This window comes from Pteronotus mesoamericanus, unplaced genomic scaffold (genome assembly GCF_021234165.1).
Source record: "Pteronotus mesoamericanus isolate MK-2021 breed Mesoamerican mustached bat unplaced genomic scaffold, CSHL_Meso_final contig_52, whole genome shotgun sequence".
NCBI lineage: Eukaryota > Metazoa > Chordata > Mammalia > Chiroptera > Mormoopidae > Pteronotus > Pteronotus mesoamericanus.
The window spans coordinates 7589635-7612544 of record NW_026555189.1 but is presented as its reverse complement, the minus strand read 5'-3'; the positions used below and the strand labels follow the sequence as shown (position 1 = coordinate 7612544).

At 40.6% G+C, this 22910-nt stretch overlaps 1 protein-coding gene across 5 annotated transcripts in view; it reads right to left on the bottom strand.

Annotated features, from left to right (window-relative positions):
- Positions 1 to 22910, bottom strand: part of WDR59 (WD repeat domain 59) — a 71948-nt gene that overhangs the window by 5728 nt on the left and 43310 nt on the right. For 2 of the 5 annotated variants that reach the window (XM_054579184.1, XM_054579185.1), the window contains exons 14-21: positions 22436 to 22600; positions 19764 to 19859; positions 19455 to 19611; positions 18685 to 18754; positions 13852 to 14005; positions 4699 to 4832; positions 3428 to 3509; positions 641 to 753 (exon numbers count right to left, since the gene is read on the bottom strand). In XM_054579184.1, coding sequence (XP_054435159.1) covers positions 641 to 753; positions 3428 to 3509; positions 4699 to 4832; positions 13852 to 14005; positions 18685 to 18754; positions 19455 to 19611; positions 19764 to 19859; positions 22436 to 22600 — 971 coding nt within the window. Of the gene's footprint in view, positions 1 to 640; positions 754 to 3419; positions 3510 to 4698; positions 4833 to 10382; positions 10440 to 13851; positions 14006 to 18684; positions 18755 to 19454; positions 19612 to 19763; positions 19860 to 22435; positions 22601 to 22910 lie in introns of those variants that run through there. The other 3 variants (XM_054579187.1, XR_008529610.1, XM_054579186.1) reach the window with 3 other exon arrangements.

Here is a 22910-nt window from a genome sequence, read left to right as displayed (position 1 = left end):
TGTCATCCCTGAGCTACTCTGAGGAAACTGAAGTGTGAGTATATGATATCCCAGGTCTGGCCTCAACCAGTAAGTAAAGAAAACCTTCCCCTGAAAAACAGGCAGAGCTTTTCTGCCTCTCTGTCAGGCCCTGGGCCTCGCTGTTAGGGAGATTCAAGTGGCTTAAGGTTGTAAATCATTTCGCACATTATATTCCCAGTATGCCATATTTCAGTGCAATACATCAAATGCAAATTCAATGTTTGCAAGAATTGTCTAAGAGGGTGAAAGCATCATGGCCTTCGGAAAACACAAAGCCAACACGCAACTCTCTAATCTTCTCCTGGGGTGAAACGCTACAGCACCCGAGAAATTTACCATCTCAGGAGCTCAAACTCCTGAGTTCAGACTGATGTCACTTATGGGCTAAAGCATAAAAAAGGACACACGAGTCTGAAATCCTTGTTACAATGACAAATACTGCATAGTTCCTTGTGCTATAAAAAGTTAGTGGGCAGAGATTATTGTAGCACGAAAAGGAAAGCTCTCACATCGACCTCTCAGGCCACTGCCCTTTCCCCTTAGACAACAGCCTCAAAAGTGTTGACAGACCTAAAATTCACATCACTCATTTTTCCTACTTTCAGCTCGCAAAACCTACAGTGACTCCAGCAGCTGTCGCCCGAAAGGATGTCGAGCCCAGGGTGTTTCCAAATCTGGATCAGACTTCGGACCAAGACAAAGATCTGTAGCTACTGTAGCCAGCGACCAAACCTGGGCAAATCAAAGAGAGACACCGAGACTCAGACTGGTGAGGACAGGAACAGGCAGCGTGGAAGGACCCCACCTCTCTTCCACATACGTGCCCCCCTTGCTACTCTGAGAGCTGCAAAGCTGGCAGCTTACAGCAATGCAGGATTTCAGGCCCCACTCCAGACCGACCAAATCAGAAATGGCATTTAACAAGATTCTTAGGGGACTGTAACATTTGAGAAACACTAGCCCAATAAACTTGGATTAAGCAAACTTCAGAGAAATGACACTGTGTAACAACTTCAACAGGGTGTCTATTGAAGCACTAACTCATGTGACTTTTTCTGCAGCTTCATTGGTGAATTGGCAGGGAGGAAAAAAGCATTCTGTATCATATTAAAGACCTGTTCTTTAGCAAATAATGAAGAACTGCTGCTTTCCTTACAAAAGTTTCAGTGTACTCTCAAACTACAGAAAAATAGGCCAAGGCAAAATAGACTTGGCTTTCTTTTTTTTTGACACCAAATCTAAGGAATATCTCCTCACAAATTTGAAATCTCATGGGGCTTGGTGACATCAAGCAGAAACCAATGTCCTTTAGTGGCTGTTAAACCTGAGATTTAGCACACATCTAATGCGCTGTGCCATCAACAGAGCCCACTCCCCTCTGCACCATTCAAAATGGAATATACTTTTGGGAAATCTTTCTTAGTAGCAACACATCATTGTATGCCAACTAACTGGAAAATGTTATATTAGACTCTGTGAGATACCTGAAAAGGAGAAATGCAGACTTTAAATCAAGGAGTTTAAAATCTAAGAAAAAAGAATGTGCAAATAAAAATACTGAAAAACAGGCAGAGAAACATATCGGGTATGTAAAAAAATTAAATTACGTGGCATCAATATTGTTAATGCACACAAGTATTGGTTCTAATGCGAAACCTGAGGTTCTGCTCATCTCTGTAATAAATGACCCACTTACATGGTTGCTAAAAGCAACAGGATAGGATGTTCACTACCCTGGCTGACAACTGAGGCCTGTTATTTCCTCACTTATAATATACATTTGTTAATAGCTTCAACAGAAGTAGTTGACACTTAGGCTTATTTCGGCAACTCATTGCAAAACAGTAGGCACATCATCTTCAACATGTGCATGAAGAATAGAAACATTTTTTCAACCATTTGCATTGATGTCATTTCTGTCCCACGAAACAGTGACACACCACAAACAATGATGATAATTGCAAGAACAGCAGTAGTAGTGGCACCACATGTTAGGTAATTACCATCTATCAGGGCCTTAGAAGTATTGCTCCTATTTTATAGTTGAGAAAACCGAGGTTCAGAAGGAGGAAGGGGCTGCCTAGAATCACATAACAAAAAAGTAACTAACAGGGCCCAGGTTTAAACTCAGGTCTGTCTAAATTCAAGGGAAGGGTCTTCCCACTTTACCTTGGACTAGCCTGACCTTCCAAATTAACTTAATAAAAACTTAAAAAACAAAGCAAAGCACTTTAGGAAGTAATTTTTCAGAACATAAATGTTTGGTAAATGCAATCCTAAGGCAGACCCATCTTCTCAACGACCCTGTGAGGTAATTACTCTTATGGTTCCCATTTCACAAACAGGCTGACAGAGTCTGAAATAATTTGCCCAGGATCACACGACTAGGGTGCTGAGCTGGACCTATGCATCCTGTTATACATTCCACAATATTTCTACTACTTTATTTTGTTCTTAGTGTTTGCAGAACTTTAGGTGGCTGGGTCCTTATAGAAATAGGTTATATTCATGACTTCAAATTTCACCTAATAGGTTTGAGCAAAAACTTGACAGTATTTATTATGGGATCAATGGAAATCCTAGGGATCTGTTACAAATAGAAATCAAGGGAAGGCCTTAGCTTGAGTCATTTGGAGGGTTATAAGGGAAAAAAACTAAGTGAATAGGGTAACAGCTAGCAGTTTCCACTAAAGACTAAAGGTGCAATAGACACATGACATGGATTAGTGGTCGCCCAGGGCTGGGTGAGGGAAGAAGGAACTGAGAACTAAGGGGTGTGGGGTGTCTTTTTAAAGTAAGGAAAATTTCTAAAAGTATTTGTGGTAATGGTTGCAAACTCTGTGAATATACTAAAAGCCATTGGATTGTACATTTTAAATGGGTCAATTGTAGGGTATATGGACTATATCTCAATAAAGCTGTTAAAAAACAATATAGGAGTAGCTTGCTTTAATATACTGATGTATTCCTGCAAAAATGAAGATTTAAATTTTTGTAAGATCATATCATATTTTTTAAACTGAACATGTCTAAAGGAATGTTTTTGTAAACTTGTTATTAAATGAAGCATTTTTTAAAGGAAAAAAAAAAGAACTGAGAGTACCAAAGGTAAAGATACAGATCCCAAATTTAGGCATGTAACAATCACCATGGTACTGAAAAGAAAAGAGATGTAATAAAAAAATACTTAGTAAATACTTTAGGATCCTCTCAACTAAGCACTAATAAGAAAAGCATCCAAGAGACTTAGAAAGCTGCTCTAGCCCTGCAGTTTGGCAAAGAAAACAGGAGAGAAACTGCAAAATAGGAGAAACATCTTGAAATGTCACTAAACTATAACTTTAAAGTGGAAACAACCTGCTCAAAAAGGAAAATCCAGATCTCCAGCAAAAGGAATAGACAATACCTGGACAAGATCCTTCCTTCCAACAAGCAAAGCAGAAGTAGCATTCTTCTGGCATGTTTCTTGAATATCATTTACGTTTAATCTGAAATTTTTAAAAAATTAAAAAGTATTAAAAAGTTTCTTTCCAAATAAAAAAATAGTAATAATTCTTTCTAGTCTAACTTTCTTAATTATTCCTGGTTTAACCAACAGACAAAAAACTGCCTCTTTGGTTGTCACTCAAAATGTTTTATTTGTATTGGCCTGAAGATCCCTTTGAATGTAACAAGAAGAAAATGCGTAACTACCAGCTGATGTTGTGCAGTGGGTTCAGGCCTGGGGGAAGGTAAAATTGCTTACCTCTTTGATGCCAGGAGAGGAGGCCAGACTCAAAAATCGGTTTGCCAACCCACTCCTCTATGGAGTTCCCCAGGCTTGAAGGTTGACTAAAAATGGACTGAAATACATACAGCAGCATTGCTTCTCATGCAAAGAGTAGTATGCTGTGTATATACTACACAATAAATATAGTACTTTTTGTTCCGTGTTCAAGTTCATGAAAAAGGGGAACCACAGGCCAGCCTCTGTATGCTTGTCACTCACCTCCCAACTCCCTTCAACCAAAGCGGCTCTGCTTTATCTATTTTACTGATTAGACTTGGGAGGCAGAATTCTGAGACTGTTCCCAAGATTTCTGCCCCCTGCTATGACTACCTTTTATAAATCCATCCCCTTAAACGTGGGCAAGACGAGTGACTAGTGATGAGATATCATTCCCGTGATTAGGTTATTATTAATTGGTCTTTGAATTTGTCAAAAGGGAGATTATCCTGAGTGAGCCTGACCTAATCAAGTGACACCTTAGAAGGTGGACTGACCGTGAGATACTCCTGCTGCTCTCAGAGAAGATGAAGTTCACCTAATTCAATGTCTGCAAGAAACCGAATTCTGCTAACCACCCAAACGAGCTGGAAGAGGACCCTGAGCATTAGATAAGCACATCGCCTGCTCCACTCCATGATTTCAGCTGCAGAGACCTGAGCAAGGGCCCAGCTAAGCCCTGCCCAAACTCCTGACCCCTGGACATTGTGAGACAATAAATGCAAGCTGTGTTAAGCCACTAAGTATGTGGTAATTTGTTATGCAGCAATAAAGCTAACACCCCGGGGCTTCTCCTAAAACTGCTTTCAAAGAAAGGGTTCCAGTACTTAAAAAAACAAAACCAAAAAAAAACCAACTCTGATAATCATGCCTAAATGACAGCCATGGTATATGTGAAATTTTGAACTTACATGTACAGTTCTCCCAATGCCTTGTGAACAGGAAGAAGGCATGCGATATCCTGGATGATAACTTTCCCAGCAGCCTTGATTGGTCGATTGCCTGAGTCTGATCCCTCGCGCTTGCTTTTCCACCTCCTTGATTTCTGGGGGAGATGACAAGATATAACTAATGGGGACTTTGCTGAATGGAAACCTACAGTTGCAGAGCACATCATAGTTGGGTCACTGGTAATTTGCAGAGAGTTTGCATTACATCATGCCCACAATTATACGAATCAGCATCTGTAGGAAACAAAAGGATAACAAAGGGCATTGAGCTCTTGGTCCAAAAGCCTAACAGGAAAACAAGCACTTGTTGCAGAGCTGTGTGCATTCTGCAGGTGCTCAAAAACAGACATCTTGAAGCCAGAATTTAAAAAAATAAAGACAAAAAAGAACAGCAGGTAAATAAGTTAGTAAAGACTACAAAAATGTGGGAGAACAACTTTTACAGCTAGGTTCAAAGTTCTTGCTTGAAACTAAACCAAAGTTCTCTCCCTCCTAAGAGAGTTTTAATAGGCTTTGTTGCAAATTTAATCCAGACGTAGTGTGGGTCCTGCAAACTTTAATCTACGGTAGGCAGACAGAGAAACTTAGCAACTCAAAGACAATTATCCTGTTTTTCCTAGCAGACTTAAATTGTTTCTAAAAGTAATCATTTTAGAATGTCAAAAATACTTGAGCAGAGGGATGTGAGTAATGGAGATGGAAGATCATGAGCAATTATCTTATTTTCCCAGAGCCTTGCCTACAAATAGCTATGTAGGAGCCCGTATGCGGGAAATGAGAGCTATCTTAGAAAATGAAAATTATTAGAGTAGCACCATCTGGTATCTTTAAAATGACAACCAGCGAAGGGAGTGGTATTCTATTTTATTTTATTGCCAGAAATTAAAACGGGGGCCACCAAAGTGACTCACCTCAGGAGGAAGGAGACATGTTTGTTAACAAAGGGTACAAAAGGAGCTGGTAAAGGGGCCTGCCATTTGGAGCCAAAAACCCAAGGTTTACAGGTCTGTTTGCCACATGTACTGGTTCAAGGTGACCCTGAGCAAATTACTTCTTTGCTCCGAATTCAGTCTCAGGTCACACTCTCTTCATTCCCTGATAACGTGTGGCTCAGAAGGAGCTGCTGTTCCAACCTCACAAGGTTTCTAAGGGTACAATGCAAAGGAAAGTATAAACTCTGTAACTGAAAAAGCACAATTTAAAAGTCTGTAATTTCTATGAATGTGTATACACCTTCAGAAAGTTAGATTAGATCATTATCTTGATGACTCATGAATTCATTTTCAACAAGTGATTTTTATATAATCACTTTTTCATAAATTAGTCATAGTCTATATTCAGATCTCTATGACCCCTGATGTCTCAGCTAATCGCCAAAGTTGCCCAATGCATGTAACTCCTGTAGGATCAGTAAGTGCTATGGAACCTACTAAATCCAAGATAGCTGGCCTTAGTTCAAGAAAGGCAAATGAAGACATTTGGCTGAAATATTTGAATTGCTTATCATAATTGGTAAATACATATGCTTCATTATCAATTTGGACCTTAACCCATCTGCTCTTAAGAAGCAGTTCAGTTGCTATTTACTATTTATCTATACACAAGACATTATTCTATAATGTAAGAGGAAGCTTCATCTATTATTGTGGTTCAATTCTCTGCTAGCCCTGGTTATTTTCTAAATTTGAATTATGTGCACACTATCCTTTTAGCCATAGCTATACTGATGTGGATGCAAGTAAGGAGAGAATGTGCTAAAGAGCAAACAACCTGTCAGAATGGACTGGAGCCAGGCAGTGTTAACCAACAGGAGATGACCTCGCCATGTGTGTATACTGGTGTTATGATATGACTGGCTTTAGTAGCGAGGGTTATTTAGCGGAGACAGGAACAGCACAATGTGGTTAACTAGAACAGGGGGCATATAAGTACATACATTCATTTCACTGTGATTTCTATCCAGGTTTTCAGGAGTTTAAAAACCCCAGAAAACGACAAACCTACAGGTCCCACATAACTGGTCATCTCACATGAGATTTAGGGTACTGGACGAAGGGAGGGAGGGAGGGAGGGAGGGAGGGAGGGAGAAAAGAAGGAAGGAAAGGAAGGAAAGGAGAGAAGAGAAAAGGGAAAGGGAAAGGGAAGGGAAGGGAAGGGAAGGGAAGGGAAGGGAAGGGAAGGGAAGGGAAGGGAAGGGAAGGGAAGGGAAGGGAAGGGAAGGGAAGGGAAGGGACCTACTACACTAGAAAGATTAGACTAGGAAGGGAATATAATCGTGTGGCTCGGTCTTCCAGGCTTCTAAAACACTGTCCCAGGCAGTCATTCTGGTTCCCTATTGCAAAGCGAAAATGAAAAGCACTTAAACAATTGAGCAATAAATTGGTTCTGTTTAACTAAATAGGGATAATAAACAGAAGCTCACAAGGCATGGGGTCATAGCTTTCAGGCCACAGTGAAAACCACCACAATACCCTGCCTTTTTAAGCAAACCCAATGAAAATATAATATAAAGCCCCAAGTGCTGAAAGCGGTTCATTTGCAAATAGACTAGCTCACTTAAAAATGTTTTTCCTTGGCAGACTTGCATTACTTCTAAGAGTGATCATTTTAGAATGTCAGAAATACTTGCACAGAGGGACGTGGACAATGGACATGGAAGATCACGAGCAATTATTTCCCCAGAGTCTTGCCTACAAATGGTTACATAGGTGCCCGAATGTGGGAAACGAGAGATGTCCCACAAATCCAAGTGTACAGACGTTTGACTTAGGATTTAAAGGCTTGCCTGTCATTAGCATCTTTAGCTCCTGCCACGGACTGCTTACTATGCGAGCATTAGCCTCGCTGCAGCTCTCACAGAGGGGTCGTGGCTGCCATTATTACTCCAGGCCACACTCGTAAGAGCTGAGATTTGAGCACAGGCCTGTCAGGTTACTAAGCCCATATTTGTTAACCTGTTTTATGATTTTAAATTAAAAAGAGAAAAAAAATTAAGTCCTGACTAAGCTATCTGTAAATATGTAAACAGCTTGGTCCATTTTTAAATGGATCCATTTCTGCATAGAAGAAGAACAGCATCTGATTTTAGTGAGGCCTATCCAACACACCATCCTCTGCAATTACTCCCTTCTACAGTCACTTCTCTGCCAAGCACCGTTAACTGTCCGCTACGCCAGAGCAGTGTGCCGCAGGCCAGCAGGGGCCAGCAGCTTCTGCGGCTATGCGGCTTCACACTCCCACGCCATGCTCAGCGCCAGGTGCAGCATTCCAGGCCAGGTTCAAGAGCCTGCACCTCAGGCTGTTCAATCGCCTTTATGGACTGGTTAGGATCAGGTGCATTCACAGAGAAGACTCCGAGTCCAATGAGACTTGTTAGGACTCTGCCCCACCTGCAGTCATGGGTTAAAGAGATCAGGAGAAATAACCAATATGAGTCATCCGTAAGCACTTGATGAAAATGTAAAGGTAGTGGCCTTGGACAACTATCTACAATTATCCTTCCTTGGATTATGGGAAGCACAGTCTGTATTTCCTGGGACTTCCTGGTCAACTTCTTGAGAGACACCAGGTTTCTAGGTGCCTCTCTATTTAGTCTGTTGGATATATAGGTGAAGTTTTATGAAACCTCAATGACCTCCCTTTCAGCCTATAAATAGGAGAAGCTTCCCCAACACAGGGTCACCAAATTATAGTTGCCACCAAGAATCAAACTATAAAAGCAATTATGGGACAGCAGTATTCGTTCATTTAATCCAGCAAGGAATACTTTATCAAACATCTTTAAGCGATCACAACGTAGTTTCTTTTTAAATGTGCTGGCTGGTGGTTTTAAAATATGGAATATCTCCCCTACAGTCTACAGGAGTCAATCAGTAATCCTGCCTAGTGGCCAATTACTCTCTGGATTCAAAGAAAACAAGGCTGCCTAAATGAAGATTGCTAAATTTCAAATCCTTGATGCTCCGTAAAGAGCATGGACTATTTTTCAGGGTGTTTCTTCTAAAGCTTTGGCAATAAAAAGGGTTCATATTCCATCCACACTTCCCTAAGACTTCCTTTCCCCTTAATATCTTGTGGCAATTTTAGGAGTTTCTCTTATCTGTGCAACTGTCAGGTGACGACAGGCAGAGAACAATGACACACCAGTCTGAGTGCGGCTCATCTTTCCAGGTGAGGGGCGGGCACTGAGGCCCGAACACCGCCTGCACCTACTGCGCTGCTCCAGTCTCACTCTGACGGGCTACAACATGGATGCATTTCTGTGCAGTAAAATCAGTATCTCTGGGAAGCAGAGGGCTCTGCATTTCTCTTAGGTCTTCTCAATGCCCCATCAAGAGAAAATGCCCTTCCCCACAGATTATAAGCAGGGATTGAGAAAAGAAGGACAAAGCAAGACAGACAATTATCACATAATGAGCACTGGGATGCTCCTCTGAACATACCAAGAAGGGGTTCATGGAATTACGGGAAAGAGGACAGGGAAGAAACGAGTCAGGGGGAGGGAGAGGGAGGGAAGCATTGGTGCAAATAGCACTGAATGACAACCAACAGCCAGCTTGCAACTGTACCACCAGTATTACTGCTACAATCGGAGGCAACATCGATGCCGATAAATGGGTTAAATGTAAAAACAGCCCAAGAATAAGTCACCAACTGCTTTGCAGCAACCCCATCAACAATGCGTCATCAGCAGAGTGGGCAGTGAGTCTAGATGAGTTCCTGTTGAAACAGCAGCAGGAGCAGGGACTGCTGGAAAAATCCGTGGCGGTTCAGCAGTCGGGTTGGCCGGGACAGGCGTTTTGAGGAAAGGTGGCCACACTGGCAGTTCCACCTGCCAAGTTGTTGGCAGCAGTGGTGCTTGCTCATCAGGGCTCCTGATTTCAACTGGGTTTTATGTGAAAAGGCTGTAACTATTCCCCTAAACATTTTTTACACCAAATGAAATTTACATGAAAGCCTCAAGGCCACCTCGCACAGCCTGAGGTCACCGTGGCACTGCTGACACGTGAAGCGGGCGGGAGAGGAAGACAGAAGAGGGGAGATGGCCGATAGGAGTAAGAAAGGAAGAAAAGGAAGAGAGGATGTCCACAGCACAGGCTCTACTGTCAGTGCAAAATACCGATGGTAAGGGGGAAAAAATGTGTTACAGATAAGTCCCAAAGGAGAAAAACTAGCTTATGTGTCATGCCAATAAAGCAGATGGGCACTTCCTTCTTTGAATTAGACGGAGATGATAAAGACAAGACAAAATGGTGGAAGCCTCTTATATCTTCCTCTGCTTCCCCAATGCCAAAAGCAGGCTTTTGAAAGCTCTATGAAATTATACAAATACTCCAAATGAAATCAGGTGAGCTAAAGGTTTACAACTGGGGTGCTTTCCAAGAAACCAGGTACTGAGTTTCAATTTCAAAGGTCCATTCATAGTCCTTAATGGCATCGGTAGTCACCCATCTGAAACTGTCAGGGAACAAGGAGCCAGGCCTTGGTACATGACTCCCAACAAGGGAAATTTACTGTTGCTGGTCCTGAAACCCAGCCAGCTGGTCATTTCAGGTTCCTCAAAGCCAGGCAGGTGGCATTTTATTCTTGGGCCTTTGGGCAGAGACAGGATTAGTCAAGGAGAGCATTTGCGCAGCGCACAGTACCGGGAAGTCGTTAATTGCTTGTATGGACCAACGTCGCCGGGCAGAGCGAGGAGACATCTGTGCGTGAAAACGTTACACCCAGGAGGAGGGAAGAAAAACACCAAGAAAATTAAAAGGGAAGAATATAGAATAAAATGAAAGCTTCCCACACATGTGATGGATTAAAAGGCACCACAATATACTACAAAATCGAGATTGAAATGACTACAAAATCTGAATCTAACACAGCAATAGGTGGATTCCCCCACCTCCCACCCAACCCATCACACTCCAAAACCAGCCCCAACCTCAGTGTTCTTCAGCCCAAAACACACTTCAGGATATAAGGAGGCTGACGTCCACACCGCTCTGACAAAGGAACTATAATCAAGCTCTGTGGTTCTCTAACGAGGATTAGGACCATAGGGTAAGTGGAGTGAGAGTGGAGCGGGTGTGTGCGAGAAGACTCTCATTCCTAAAAAGGAAGAGGTTCTTCCATACACTCAATACCACATTTTTTGTGTGTGTGGTTAATGGGCACTGGAGAAACTGGAAATCTTGACCTTGGGACAGCCTGACTATTTTTATAGTGAAGCCATGAGGAATCAAGAGCCCCCAAAAATGCAGGGAAGAGTGGACTACAGCAGAGGACCTAAGGACATCCTTGCTAACCATATATGTGCATCAGTGTGAAACTGGGAGCACAGACACTATTTACGGAAATCAGAAATTATTCTAGCAACTTCAAGACCTCCCCAGTTATTTACATTACAGCTCTGTTAATAACATAAACTGAAGCAAGTGGGGGAGGTTGCAAATTTTTTTTACATGTTTATAGGGTAATATCTAACGTTTCCCAGGAGTTCTGGGCCTTCCAATTTACCCTTAGAATATGCAATTATTTCATCAACTATTAATAGTTGGTCCAGTTACCAAATGAACGCTATCACCTCTCTGTGTTTTCTAACTTCCTATAAAAGGTGTCTCACATTTTTAAAAAATTTTGTGAGCAACCTTGCAATTCCATCTGGAGAACATTTGGCTTAACATAATAACATGACCTAAGCAAAGCAGGTTAAAAACACAAAAACAAGAGAAAGGGACAGTAATCCCCAATGGCTCTATATATTTTTTGTAATTGCCAAAATATGCTATAATACCTTCACTGCTATATTTCATTACAGTTGTATTTGTTTTCTTTATTCGTATTCACTTAAAGATCTCAGGGATAGAGATATAACAGAGAATAGAAATATGAAGGAGAAAGATCTGGACTGAAAGTAAAAACAAAGAAATTTAGTAAACTGAAATCATTCCCAGAACCAAAGTAATGATAGTGATATTATTTGATCCGTGAAACTAGACTCCTTGAGGCACAAAACCGTACTGCTATCCATAGGGAGAGTTAGATGGCCTGTATACAGTATCATGGCTGCATTTCATTTCTTTCATCCTCCACCTTTACCCCATATAAATGGGATGGACATGAACGAGCTTCAAGGAGAGATGAATTTATTTCAAATTCATCACAAAATAATTGAATTGCTCATTTTAACATCTTAATAGGTCAAACCAACTGAAACTTTTCTTTAAGATCAAGAATGGTCAAATATCACCAGTTTCATATGATTTAACCTAAAATTTATTCTACGTCATCCACTGAAATGTGCCTTCTTTCCCCCAGGCTTCTAGGGTTCTTGTAATGTTCTATTTCCTGGCTGGTATGACTGTTAGTTCACTGAATTATACGCTTATGATCTGAGAACTTTTCTGTACCTAGATTATATAGCCATATAAAAGTTTCATATAAAATTATAATAAAAGTGTCTCCCCCATTTTACTTACTCACTATCTGAAATAAAACTTAAAGACCACTTACAATGTCATCCTCCGGGAGGATCACAGCCCATTTTCGGTAGAGAAGCAGCACAGTGGTAACCACCCAAACTGAAATACACAGTCCACCCCGGGTCCCTCTTTATGATTACGGTGTTTGTAGTCAAAGAGGCCAGACCATCAAAAATGTGAGTGTAGGAATTACAAATGCTCCTGCATTAGGAGAGGTCCCAAGTTGGAACTAGAGTGATTTTGACTGAGCATGGCCTTTACACACTGTCACAGAGTCAGAAGTTCCAGACCATGTATTGTGCCCAATCTGAATCCTAGCATGAGTAGCACATGACATGATTCGAGGGAATTCCGAACTGCCTCTTGGACTAAAAGGTTTCCTCAATCTGGCTGTGACACTGAAGAAAATTCCCATGTTTATCTGACCGTGAGTTCGTGCGGCTGGCATGCGTGTCAACTGAAAAACGGCTTGGTTCCACCAGTTTATCAAATCATCTAACCAGTGAAGTTACCAGCCAGCTTGCATTAAAAAAAAATTTTTTTTAATGTAAAAGATTTGCAAAGTTATGGTGCTCCAGGAAGGTCTGTGACAGCCAGAGGAGTGGAATCCATTTCAGCAGGGATGTATAGAAGGGGACTAGAAAAAGTTGGCCAGAAAGGCAACAAAAAAATCATTGTCCATGTTTGACTGAATGGTTTTGCCCACTCTGGCCCTGTCTTAATCATCAGTTACTACCACTCATTTCGGATGATAAAGTCAGGGATGGCCACCTATCAGTGTGAACCCAAGAAGGTCCGATAGAATACTGCAAACAGAGTGAAGACACCTCCAACACTTACTAGGAGTTGGTTTATTTAAAATAATTCAATTAAAATTTTTAATGAAAGTCAATCCATCATTTCCTAATTAGTGGGGAAAAACAACAAAGAATCCCTATGAACTGAGTTTGTGAGTAGCTCAAACATCATGTCAGTTAAAAGCCTGTTTAACCCAGACTCTCAATCTGACGAGAAAGAGTTCTCAGAGTCCTTCCTACGCTCTGCCAACATTCTCTGCATTGTTGTCGCTAAAGGCTTCTGGCAGTTTAATAGCTACTTTAGGGATGATGAGTTCCTTGAGAATCCAGGAACAAAAGGACAGGTTCAGGTGATTTTTATATAAAATGGTCCATTCAAATGCGTACTTCATTGTAGACTAAGGAAAATTATAAAACCTCTTAGAGATCAGCTTTAAAACTTCTCACAGATATGAAGTTCCAAATATATCAAGATCCCGAGCCTTCAGAAATACCCCTTAAATTGTTGACAAAAATCAGAATACCAAGGAAAGACCTGAAGCTAAACTACTCTATCTGAAAGAATGAGAATCAACTTACTAAATGGGGATTACAAAAATAGGGTTAAATGGAGAGAGAAGACTATGGATTATAAGAACTAACATTCCCCCCCCCCCCCCGCCACATAAAATTCACAGCAGTTAAAACCAATAGAAAGGCCTAAAACAATGGTCCTTCTTTAACAAACTATTTATGAAAGTGAAAGACAAGAGGGGGTTACTAATTTAGCTGCTGTGGGTAGCAGGCAGGAAGACAAGGAATCCAGGGAAGGGATAAGAATCAGGGGCCGTGGCTCTGCGGCTTACCCGCTCCTTGTAGTAGAAGGAGCTGATGGAGACCTGCTCTTTCTCACTGCGAGTGGGGCTCCCACTGTACAAACGAAGGTTCCCAGGGGCCTCTGTGCGGATCTTCATTGGCGCAATCAAGCCAGTATGATACGCAGACAAGGCCGAGAGAGATCTGTGGTTGAAAATGCAACATTATCCATACTGGCTTCGATCTTTCCATACTTCTAAATCGTGCTGTTCTTAGCACTTGATGAAACCAGGAGGAAAAGATGGATAAAATGGAGAAAAAGGGAAATTCCAAAAAAGAACCAAATAGAACTTTCAGAACTGAAAAATACTTTATCTGCAGAAGTAGAGAATGTTTCTATGATTATACATGCATACATAAGAAATTCAAAGAAATCTACAAACTACTAAAACTAATATGTGAATTTAGATACAAGGTCAATCCATAAAAATCAACCGTTTTTCTATATACTAGAAGTAAACATTTGGAAAATAAACATTTAAAAAATTTACAATAGCATCAAATACCTAGGAACAAATTTAATTTAAAAAATGTGCATTGAAAATACATAATATTACTGAGAGAAATTAGAGAAGGCCCAAGACAACAGAAAAGTATACCATATTAGTGGATTGGAAGACTCTATATTGTTAAGATATCGATTTTCTCCAAATTGATTACAGAGTCAAAAGAATTCCAATCAGTGGCTGGTGTGGCTCAGTGGACTGAGTGCAGACCTGCGAACCAAAAGGTTGCTGGTTCGATTCCCAGTCAGGGCACGTACTTGGGTTGCAGGCCAGGTTCCCAGCTGGTGGTGTGAGAGGCAACCTATAAATGTATCTCTCACACATCAGTGTTTCCTCTCTCTCCCTCCCTTCACCTTGCTCTAAAAATAAATAAATAAAATCTTTAAAAAAAAACCCAAAAACCAATTCCAATCATAATTTGATCTTTATCAAAGAAACCAATGAGCTTACTGCATCTTTTATATAAATGTAAAAGTATTCAACACAATCCTGAATAAAAATAATAAAGCTGGAGGACTTACACTACCAGATTTGAAGACTTACTATATAAAGTTACATTAAGAGTAGTGTTGGCATCAGGAGAGACCAACTGATTAAAGAAAAAAGACTTAGAAATAAACCCACAAACATGATCATTGACTTTCAACAAGTGTATCAATGCAGAATAAGAACAGAAAAATCTTTTCCATAAATCGTACTGAATCAACGATATACCTCTACTGAAGAAAAAATAAAATTTGACTCCCAGTTCACATCATACACAAAAATTAATTTGGGGTTGATTACAGACTTTTAATAAGAAATTTAAAACTATAACCCGTTGAAAGAAAACACAAAAGAATAGTTTTATGACCTTGGGGTAGACAAAGATTTTTTTTTTTAGACAGAACACAAAACCATTAACCATAAAATTTAAAAAGTTATGAATTGGATTTTATAAAAATTAAAAATGTTATTCATCAAAAATCACTAAGAAGAGAGACACAGCCACAGATTACAAGAAAATCAATACATACATCTAGCAAAGAACTTGCAACCAAAATGAAAAACTACCATAAATAAATAATAAACCCTGACTGGTGTGGCTCAGTGGACTGAGCATCAGCCTGTGAGCAGAAAGGTTGCTGGTTTGATTCTCAGTCAAGGCACATGCCTGGGGTGCAGGCCAGGTCCCTGGTTGGGGGTGTGCTAGAGGCAACTGGCCAATGTTTCTCCCTCTCCCTTTATCCCTCCCTTTCCCCTCTCTAAAATTAATAATGAATAAAATCTTTAAAAAATGAAAAAATAAAAAGTGAATAAATGAATAATAAACAGTCCAAAAAAATGGGCAAAATACTTGAATAGACACATTTCAAAAGATACCCCAATGGTCAATTAGCACACAAAACTGCCTCAACATCATTTGTCCTCACCAGGGGTGATGCAAATTAAAGCCGCAAGGAGATACTACCACACACCTATCACAATGGCTACAGTTAAAACAACTGAAAATGCCATGTTTTGGAGAGGACGTGGAGCAACCAGAACTCTGAAACACTGCTGGTTGAGTGTAAAATGGTACAGTACAAACACTGGGACAGACTTTTTTGGGAATTCTAATAAAATTAAACACACAGCTATCCTATGATCCAGGGATTTGACTCCTTGGGTAGAGAAATTAATACCTACATCCATAAAAAGACTTATATTTGTAGGTCTACAGAAAACAGGTGTATGAATAAACAAGCTGTATTGTTTTAATACAATGAGCCTATGAGTACATGCAACAATGAGGATCAATTTCAAAAACATGAAGTTGAGCAAAATAAGCCAGACATAAAATAGCACATGCAGGATGGGGGGAGGTAAGAGATAAAAGAAGAGATTAACCAAAGACCACTTATGCACAACACAGGGACTCTGGGGATTGGCCTGGGGAGGGGGAGGGGGGGCTCAGTGGAGGCAGGGAAAGGGAGGAGAAGCAGGAACTGTAACAGCGTAAACAATAAAAATAAATAGCACATGCTGCATGAGCCTATTAAGATGAAATTCAAGCACAGGCAAAACTAAATGACAACAATAGAAGTCTGAGTGGCCAGCTTCTTCTGGGCAAAGCGACCAGGGAGGTTTCGGGGTGAGGGCAGGGCTCTGTATCTTGAGCTGGGTGCTGGTCATCAAGGGATACACTTCTCATTTTTGTGCTATAAATTATAACTCAATAAAATACTGTCAGTATGCACAACATTCTAATGGAAACATTTCCCCCTCTGGTCTGAAATTCAGATACAGATATTGTTATTTTCCTTTGAAAGTAGGTGATTGTTTTCTAGTCGAACCTTTCAAATAAGGAACTCAGTGTAATGTAAGGGGTCTCTAGCACTTAACTCCTGGTCCTCGTGGGTCCACACTCTCCTCTGGCCGGGTGACTGTGCAGACTGGCAAACTCCCAGACAGCGGCGCCCAGGCATTTGATCCAATCTCCTTTCTCCCTGGTTGGTTCAGCCAGTCATTCCCAAGTGTGCTAAAACGCTACACCAGGACATCCAGGTGTTTGTAGGAGGGTTTAGAAGTTATCATGGTCACCACACTGCAGAACTAGAAGTATGTAACTTATCATATTTAAATTTTAAAAACCAGTAGAATGGGAGACGTTGTGCGTGCGTGCGTGCGTGCGTGCGTGCGTGTGTGTATGTGTGTGTGTGTATGTGCGTGTGTGTGTATGTGCGTGTGCGTGTGTGTGTGTGTGTGTGTGTGTGTGGTGGGAGAACAAGGGTATATGGGAACTATCTATAATTTCCACTCAATTTTGTTATGAATCTAAAATTGCTCTAAATGGTAGTTTATTAATTTAAAAAAAACCCGAAAACTTTACAATATGACACAATAATTCTGCTCTTAGGTAATACCCAAGAAAAATGAAAATATATGTCTACACAAAAGCTTGTATACAAATGTTCATAGCAGCATTATTCATAATACACAAAAAGTGGAAATAACCCAAATGCCCACTGACTAATGAATTAATAAATAAAATGTTTGGGGGGAAAAAAAGAAATAAAGTACTGATACATGCTACAATATGTCTCATCCTTAAAACATTATACCAGATGAAAAAGCCTGTCACAAAGGACCACATACTATGTGATTTCATTTACATGAAATGTCTGGAATGGGCACATTTATAGACAGAATGTAGAAAAAGAGTGTGCCCAGCGCTGAAAGAATAGGGGACTTTGGGGGACGGGTGACAGCTAAGGGACATGAAGTTTCTTTTTGGAATAAAAACATTCTAGAATTGGAGTGTCGTGATGACTGGATATATCTGTGAATACACTAAAAACCACTCAATTTATACACTTTAAATGGTCAACTGTATACTATGTGAATTATACCTCAATAAAACTATTAATAAAAACTTTTTTTTAAAAAAGTAGTAATAATAAGAAACGCTGTTGGCACAGTGTTCTAAACACATTACAGGGACTAACTCATTTAATCTTCAAAGTAAAAGAGGTAGGTGCCACTATCATCCCCAAGTTATTGCCGAGGAAAATCAAGCACAGTCCTAAGGTCATAAAACTACAGGGCCATCCTGGTCAGGTGGCTCAGTTGGTTGGAGCATTGTTCTATACACCAAAAGGTTATGGGTTCAATTCCCAGTCAGGGTACACACCTAGGTTATGGGTTTGGTCCCTGGTCAGGGCACACACAGGAGGCAACCAATCAATGTTCCTCTCTCCCTCTCTAAAGTCCATATTCCCACTTGCTATGCTAGACTGCCTCTCAAAAAAATAAAAGTAGAAAAATAATGAAGACTAAACAGAAAACACACACATTAGACTATTAAAAGTGGCTTTCCCTGGGATGTATTAAAAAAAAAAAAAGGAACTTTCATAATTTAATTTAAAACTTCCTTATTGTTTGAGTTTTTCCAACATATTACTTATACAGTTAAAAAAAAACAAAAAACTTAAGCACATTGCAGTAACGCTAGAAGTGGTATGTTGTTGTTGTGGAACTACAGATGATCACTTACAATTTTTCTAGTTTTATTTAATGTTCAAATAATACTTTAGCAATAGGGGAAAAGCACATTAAAAAGAAACTTGCTTTATTCTGACAACAGCTTTTATCAAGCTACTCCTTCTAGTCGTTTGGTCATAACTTCATGATAGAAATCTCAGCTTAGTTGCAATTTAATGAATCTTATCTTTCTCAAATAGATCTAAAAGGTATTTACGAAAGCTAAAATAAATTGTCCAAAGACACAATCAGTGGTTATTCCCAGATGTCTGCCTGCTTCATGAATGCAGTTTACATCTGTACCTCCAGACTCACCTCGGAGTAGGTTCTGTTGGAGATACTGCTCGATGCATTGTCATAGGCCTTGTGAAATACACCAGATACCCTAAGGAAAAAGACATCGCATGTGCGCATTAAGGTCAATGAGCTCGATGTGGGATATCCTAAGGCAGCACTGGTCAGTCTTTGTCTGTTTCAATATAGCTGAAGGACAGAACACATTTCCGCGAGGTGCCAAGGCTCATGACCGCAGCCATACGTAACAAGGACAAAGGCCAGAATCTCCATGATCCAGGAGAGATGGGAGGTATGGGGTTTGAGAAAAGCCTTCACAAGTACTTCATATTACCCGGCTAGGGGACCTGTCCCCTGTTCAGAATCAGGACTCTGAGCAAGATTCAAATTCACACTCATCAAGACTGTAATTCTGGTGAACACTTGTAGGCATGTCCATAGACACCAGCTGGTGTCAGAACATATAGCAGTATTACACAAGTCTTTGAGTCCTCAGGAAATAAAAATGGAAAAAAAAAAATGCTCTCTTTCAAAATCTTCAATCAGAGCCCTGGCTCAGTAGACTGAGTGCCAGCCTACAAATCAAAAGGTCATTGGTTTGATACCCAGTCAAGGCACATGCCTGCGCTGTGGGCCAGGTCACCAGCTGGGGGGCTTTGAAAGGCAACCGATATCTTCTGCACATCGATGGTTCTCTCCCTCTCTTTCTCCTTCCCTTTCCCTCTCTCTAAAAATAAATAAATAAAATATTTTAAAAAATTCTAGAATCAGAAAACTAAAAAGAGACCCACCTGCTCCACAGAACCTGGCCCCTGAGGTCCTTGGAAAGGGAATATTGGCATCCTGGTATGACCCATACGCAGTGGTTACCCGGGCAAACGTGGGTAAGGGGGGTGTGACGGAGTTTGGGAGTGCGAAGGGGTTGCTGGACGCACTGTCTTCTTGATTCTGAAATTTAAAAATCAACAGACTAAAAACCACAAACTCTCAAAGCTGAATTACAAAATAAAGACACATTATTACACATCAGAGTGCCCAGGAGTTAAGGGAGGAAGATACAAAACAGAACACCAAAGCATAGATTGATACAAGAATATTACCACAAAAGACTCAAGACAGGAGACAAGCTGGCGCAGGCAGGGCTCCAAACAACTTTGGTTGCGCTTCACTTTTTGCAGGGAAGTGTCTTTCAAGATCTGGAAAAGGCACAAAACAAGGTCAAAAATAGCAACATACTTTCCCCTATTTCACTTTTATTCTTCAAAGCCGTCAGAGCACTGAAGATGCAAGGAGACTGGAACACGGCCATGCCTGAGGATTCCCACACAACATCCCACCCTCCACCTTCTCTAGAGGCTCTGAGAGGAGGTTCATTTCTGAGCCCAATTCGAGAAGCCGTTTCCTTAGCCAGGGCAGGCACACATGCTGGTTTGGAGAGAGCATATTTCTAGTAATGGAATGAATATTCTATTTATAGTGAATTCTACTCCTTTCTTTATCTCCTGCCCTACCCTGCTCCATGAGAAATCTCAGTACCTTAGAAGTAATACCCTCTGGACTGAACTGAAAATTGCTCTGAATGATACATACTCATATAAGCTAGGGGGAACAGATTCCACTTTAGTGAAAGTTACAATGTATCCTTTTTTGGGTTCTTTAAAAATACAAATCCTATCATTTTAAGGCACTTGCTGTACATATAAATTGACATACACAAACTGAAGACAGGCACGTAAATTGGCCCTCTGCTGCCCAACATGGAAGCCATTGCTCACGTGGGCACACCGAGCATGTGAAGTGTGACTGTCTGGACTGAGGTGTGCTGTTGGCGTAAAATTCCTACCAGTGTTGAAGACTTAGTACAAAAAAAAAGGAATGTCAACTATCTCAATAATGTCAATTTTCATCCTGATTACATGTTGATATGCCAATACTTTGGGTATACTGGACTAAATAAAAATATTATTGAAATTAATTAACCTCTGACTTTTACCTTTTTGTGTGTGTGGGTACTAGAAATTTTAAAATTACATGTGGCATGCATTATATTTCTATGTCCAGCGCTGAATTCAACCTTTAAACATTTTTTAAAATCTATTTATTTTTATCCTCACCTGAAGACGTGCTTATCGATTTTAGAGAGAGGAGAAGGGAAGAAGAGAAAGAGGGAGAGAAACACTGATGTGAGAGAGAAACATCGATCAATTGCCCCTCATACGCCCAACTGGGGACTGAATCCGCAACCGAGGCAGGTGCCCTGATGGCGCCGAGACCTTCTGGGTTACAGGACGATGCTCCAACCACCTGAGCCACGCCAGCTAAATCCAACCTTTAAAAACACTTCCTAATCCTACCATTTTTATAACCACAAGAAAAATATATTTTTTTGTATGTCTAAACAAGACAATGAAATATTCAAATTCCAAATACAAAATGCCAAATACCACAAAATCTGAGTAATTAACATTTCAGAGATCCTTACAATACTTGAAATATTTCTTGATTACATAACTAGGTATGGTGACAGATGGGTACTTGAAATATTAGGAGGAACACTTTGTAAAGTGTATGACTGTATAATCACTATGCTGTACACCTGAAAGTAAAAATAATATCAAATATAAACTGTAATTGAAAAAAAAAATTTATTACAGGTCATACTCCAAGAAGATAAAGTGCATATGAAACAAATTAGGCAAAAGGTGAACAGCATTCAGGTCAACTTGGCTTTGTCAGGACATCTCAGTTACCTCACACGTGGCGCTGCTCACGCTGAAAAAGGTGTATCGCCCGCAGCCCACCGGGCTTCCTCATGGGATCCTGCCTGACGTGCTCTGCGTGAACTGACAAATCGGGCTTCTGAACCTGTGGGTAAAGGCCAGATGCCGGGCTTCTCTGCTCAGCGCTGCCATCCTTCCACACACTCAGAGTCACTAGAGGATGGCGCTGTCTCTTTTTATGGAATGGGTTTTTTTAAAAAAATAATCTTACGCATTTTTTCCCTGATTATAAAAAATCCTTTATCACCCCATCTGGTGTGGCTCAGGAGATGGAGCACTGTCCCGTAACCAAAAGGTTACGGGTTTGATTCCTGGTCAGGGCACATACCTGGGTTGCGGGTTCATCCCTGGTCTGGGCACAGGTGTGTGCAAGCCCCGGTCTGGACATGTACGATCCCCAGTCCCAGGATGGATCCCTGGTCTGGGTGTGTATGAAGGCAACCAATCGGTGCTTCTCTCACATCCATATTTCCCTCTCTTCCTTCCTCTCTCTCTCCCTCCCTCTCTCTCTCTAAAAAAGCAAATGAAAATGTCCTCGGGTGAGGATAAAAAAATAATTAAATAAAATCTCTTTTATCTTCAGAATACATTTTGCTTATTGTTTCCAGATAAATGAAATTGTATGGCAAGGTTCTTAACCTGGGATTAATATTTAGTTTTAATGAATCTCTGAGCAGATTATATACAATTTTAGAACTGCCTATTATTCATATGAAATTTTCTGAAATTATATGCAACATTTGTGCAGATGTTTCTGGGAAGGGTCCATAGTTTTCATTAGACTTTCAAAGAGTGTCCATGATCCAAAAAGGTCAAGTTTTCTACACAAAATGAATAGCAAGTGTTAACACTGCAGCGTGTCAGGACAGATGACTTCAAAATCTTCTCTATCGGTGTTTTCATTCAGCTTCACTACTCACCTCAGGTACACACGCTCACGAGCAGAGCTCTCTTACAAACACCAAGGAGAATATATGCACATGGATTCCCACCTTTAGCAGCTTAGCTTTCATCGTGGACGTGATGGTTGTGGGGTTGATAAACTGGAAGGAAGGGGCCGCGTTGTTTGGATACTGCGCAGGGAACTTCACCAGCATCTTGACACGATGGCCGCTGCAGTGCACGGACACCGTGCAGCTCCTGTCCGCTGCGTCCATCTGCGAGGGGCAAAGCGACAACTGTTCTGGAGACAAACCAGGAAGGGTTTGTAGAAGCAAATGGATTTAAATTAGCTAACTGAACATTCTTAGTTCCTGAAACCTCCAATGACGAAGGCAGAATCTCCAAAAACAAATTAATTGGGGAGATGTGGACAACTCATTAATCTTATCACTGATTTCTTTTCCTCTTTTTAAAAATTCATTACTTTTTATTATATTTTTTTCCATTTCCATATATCACCCCATACCCTCTGCCACCTTCACCCACACCCCTCGCATCAATTTTAAAAGTTCAAAATATTCTGAC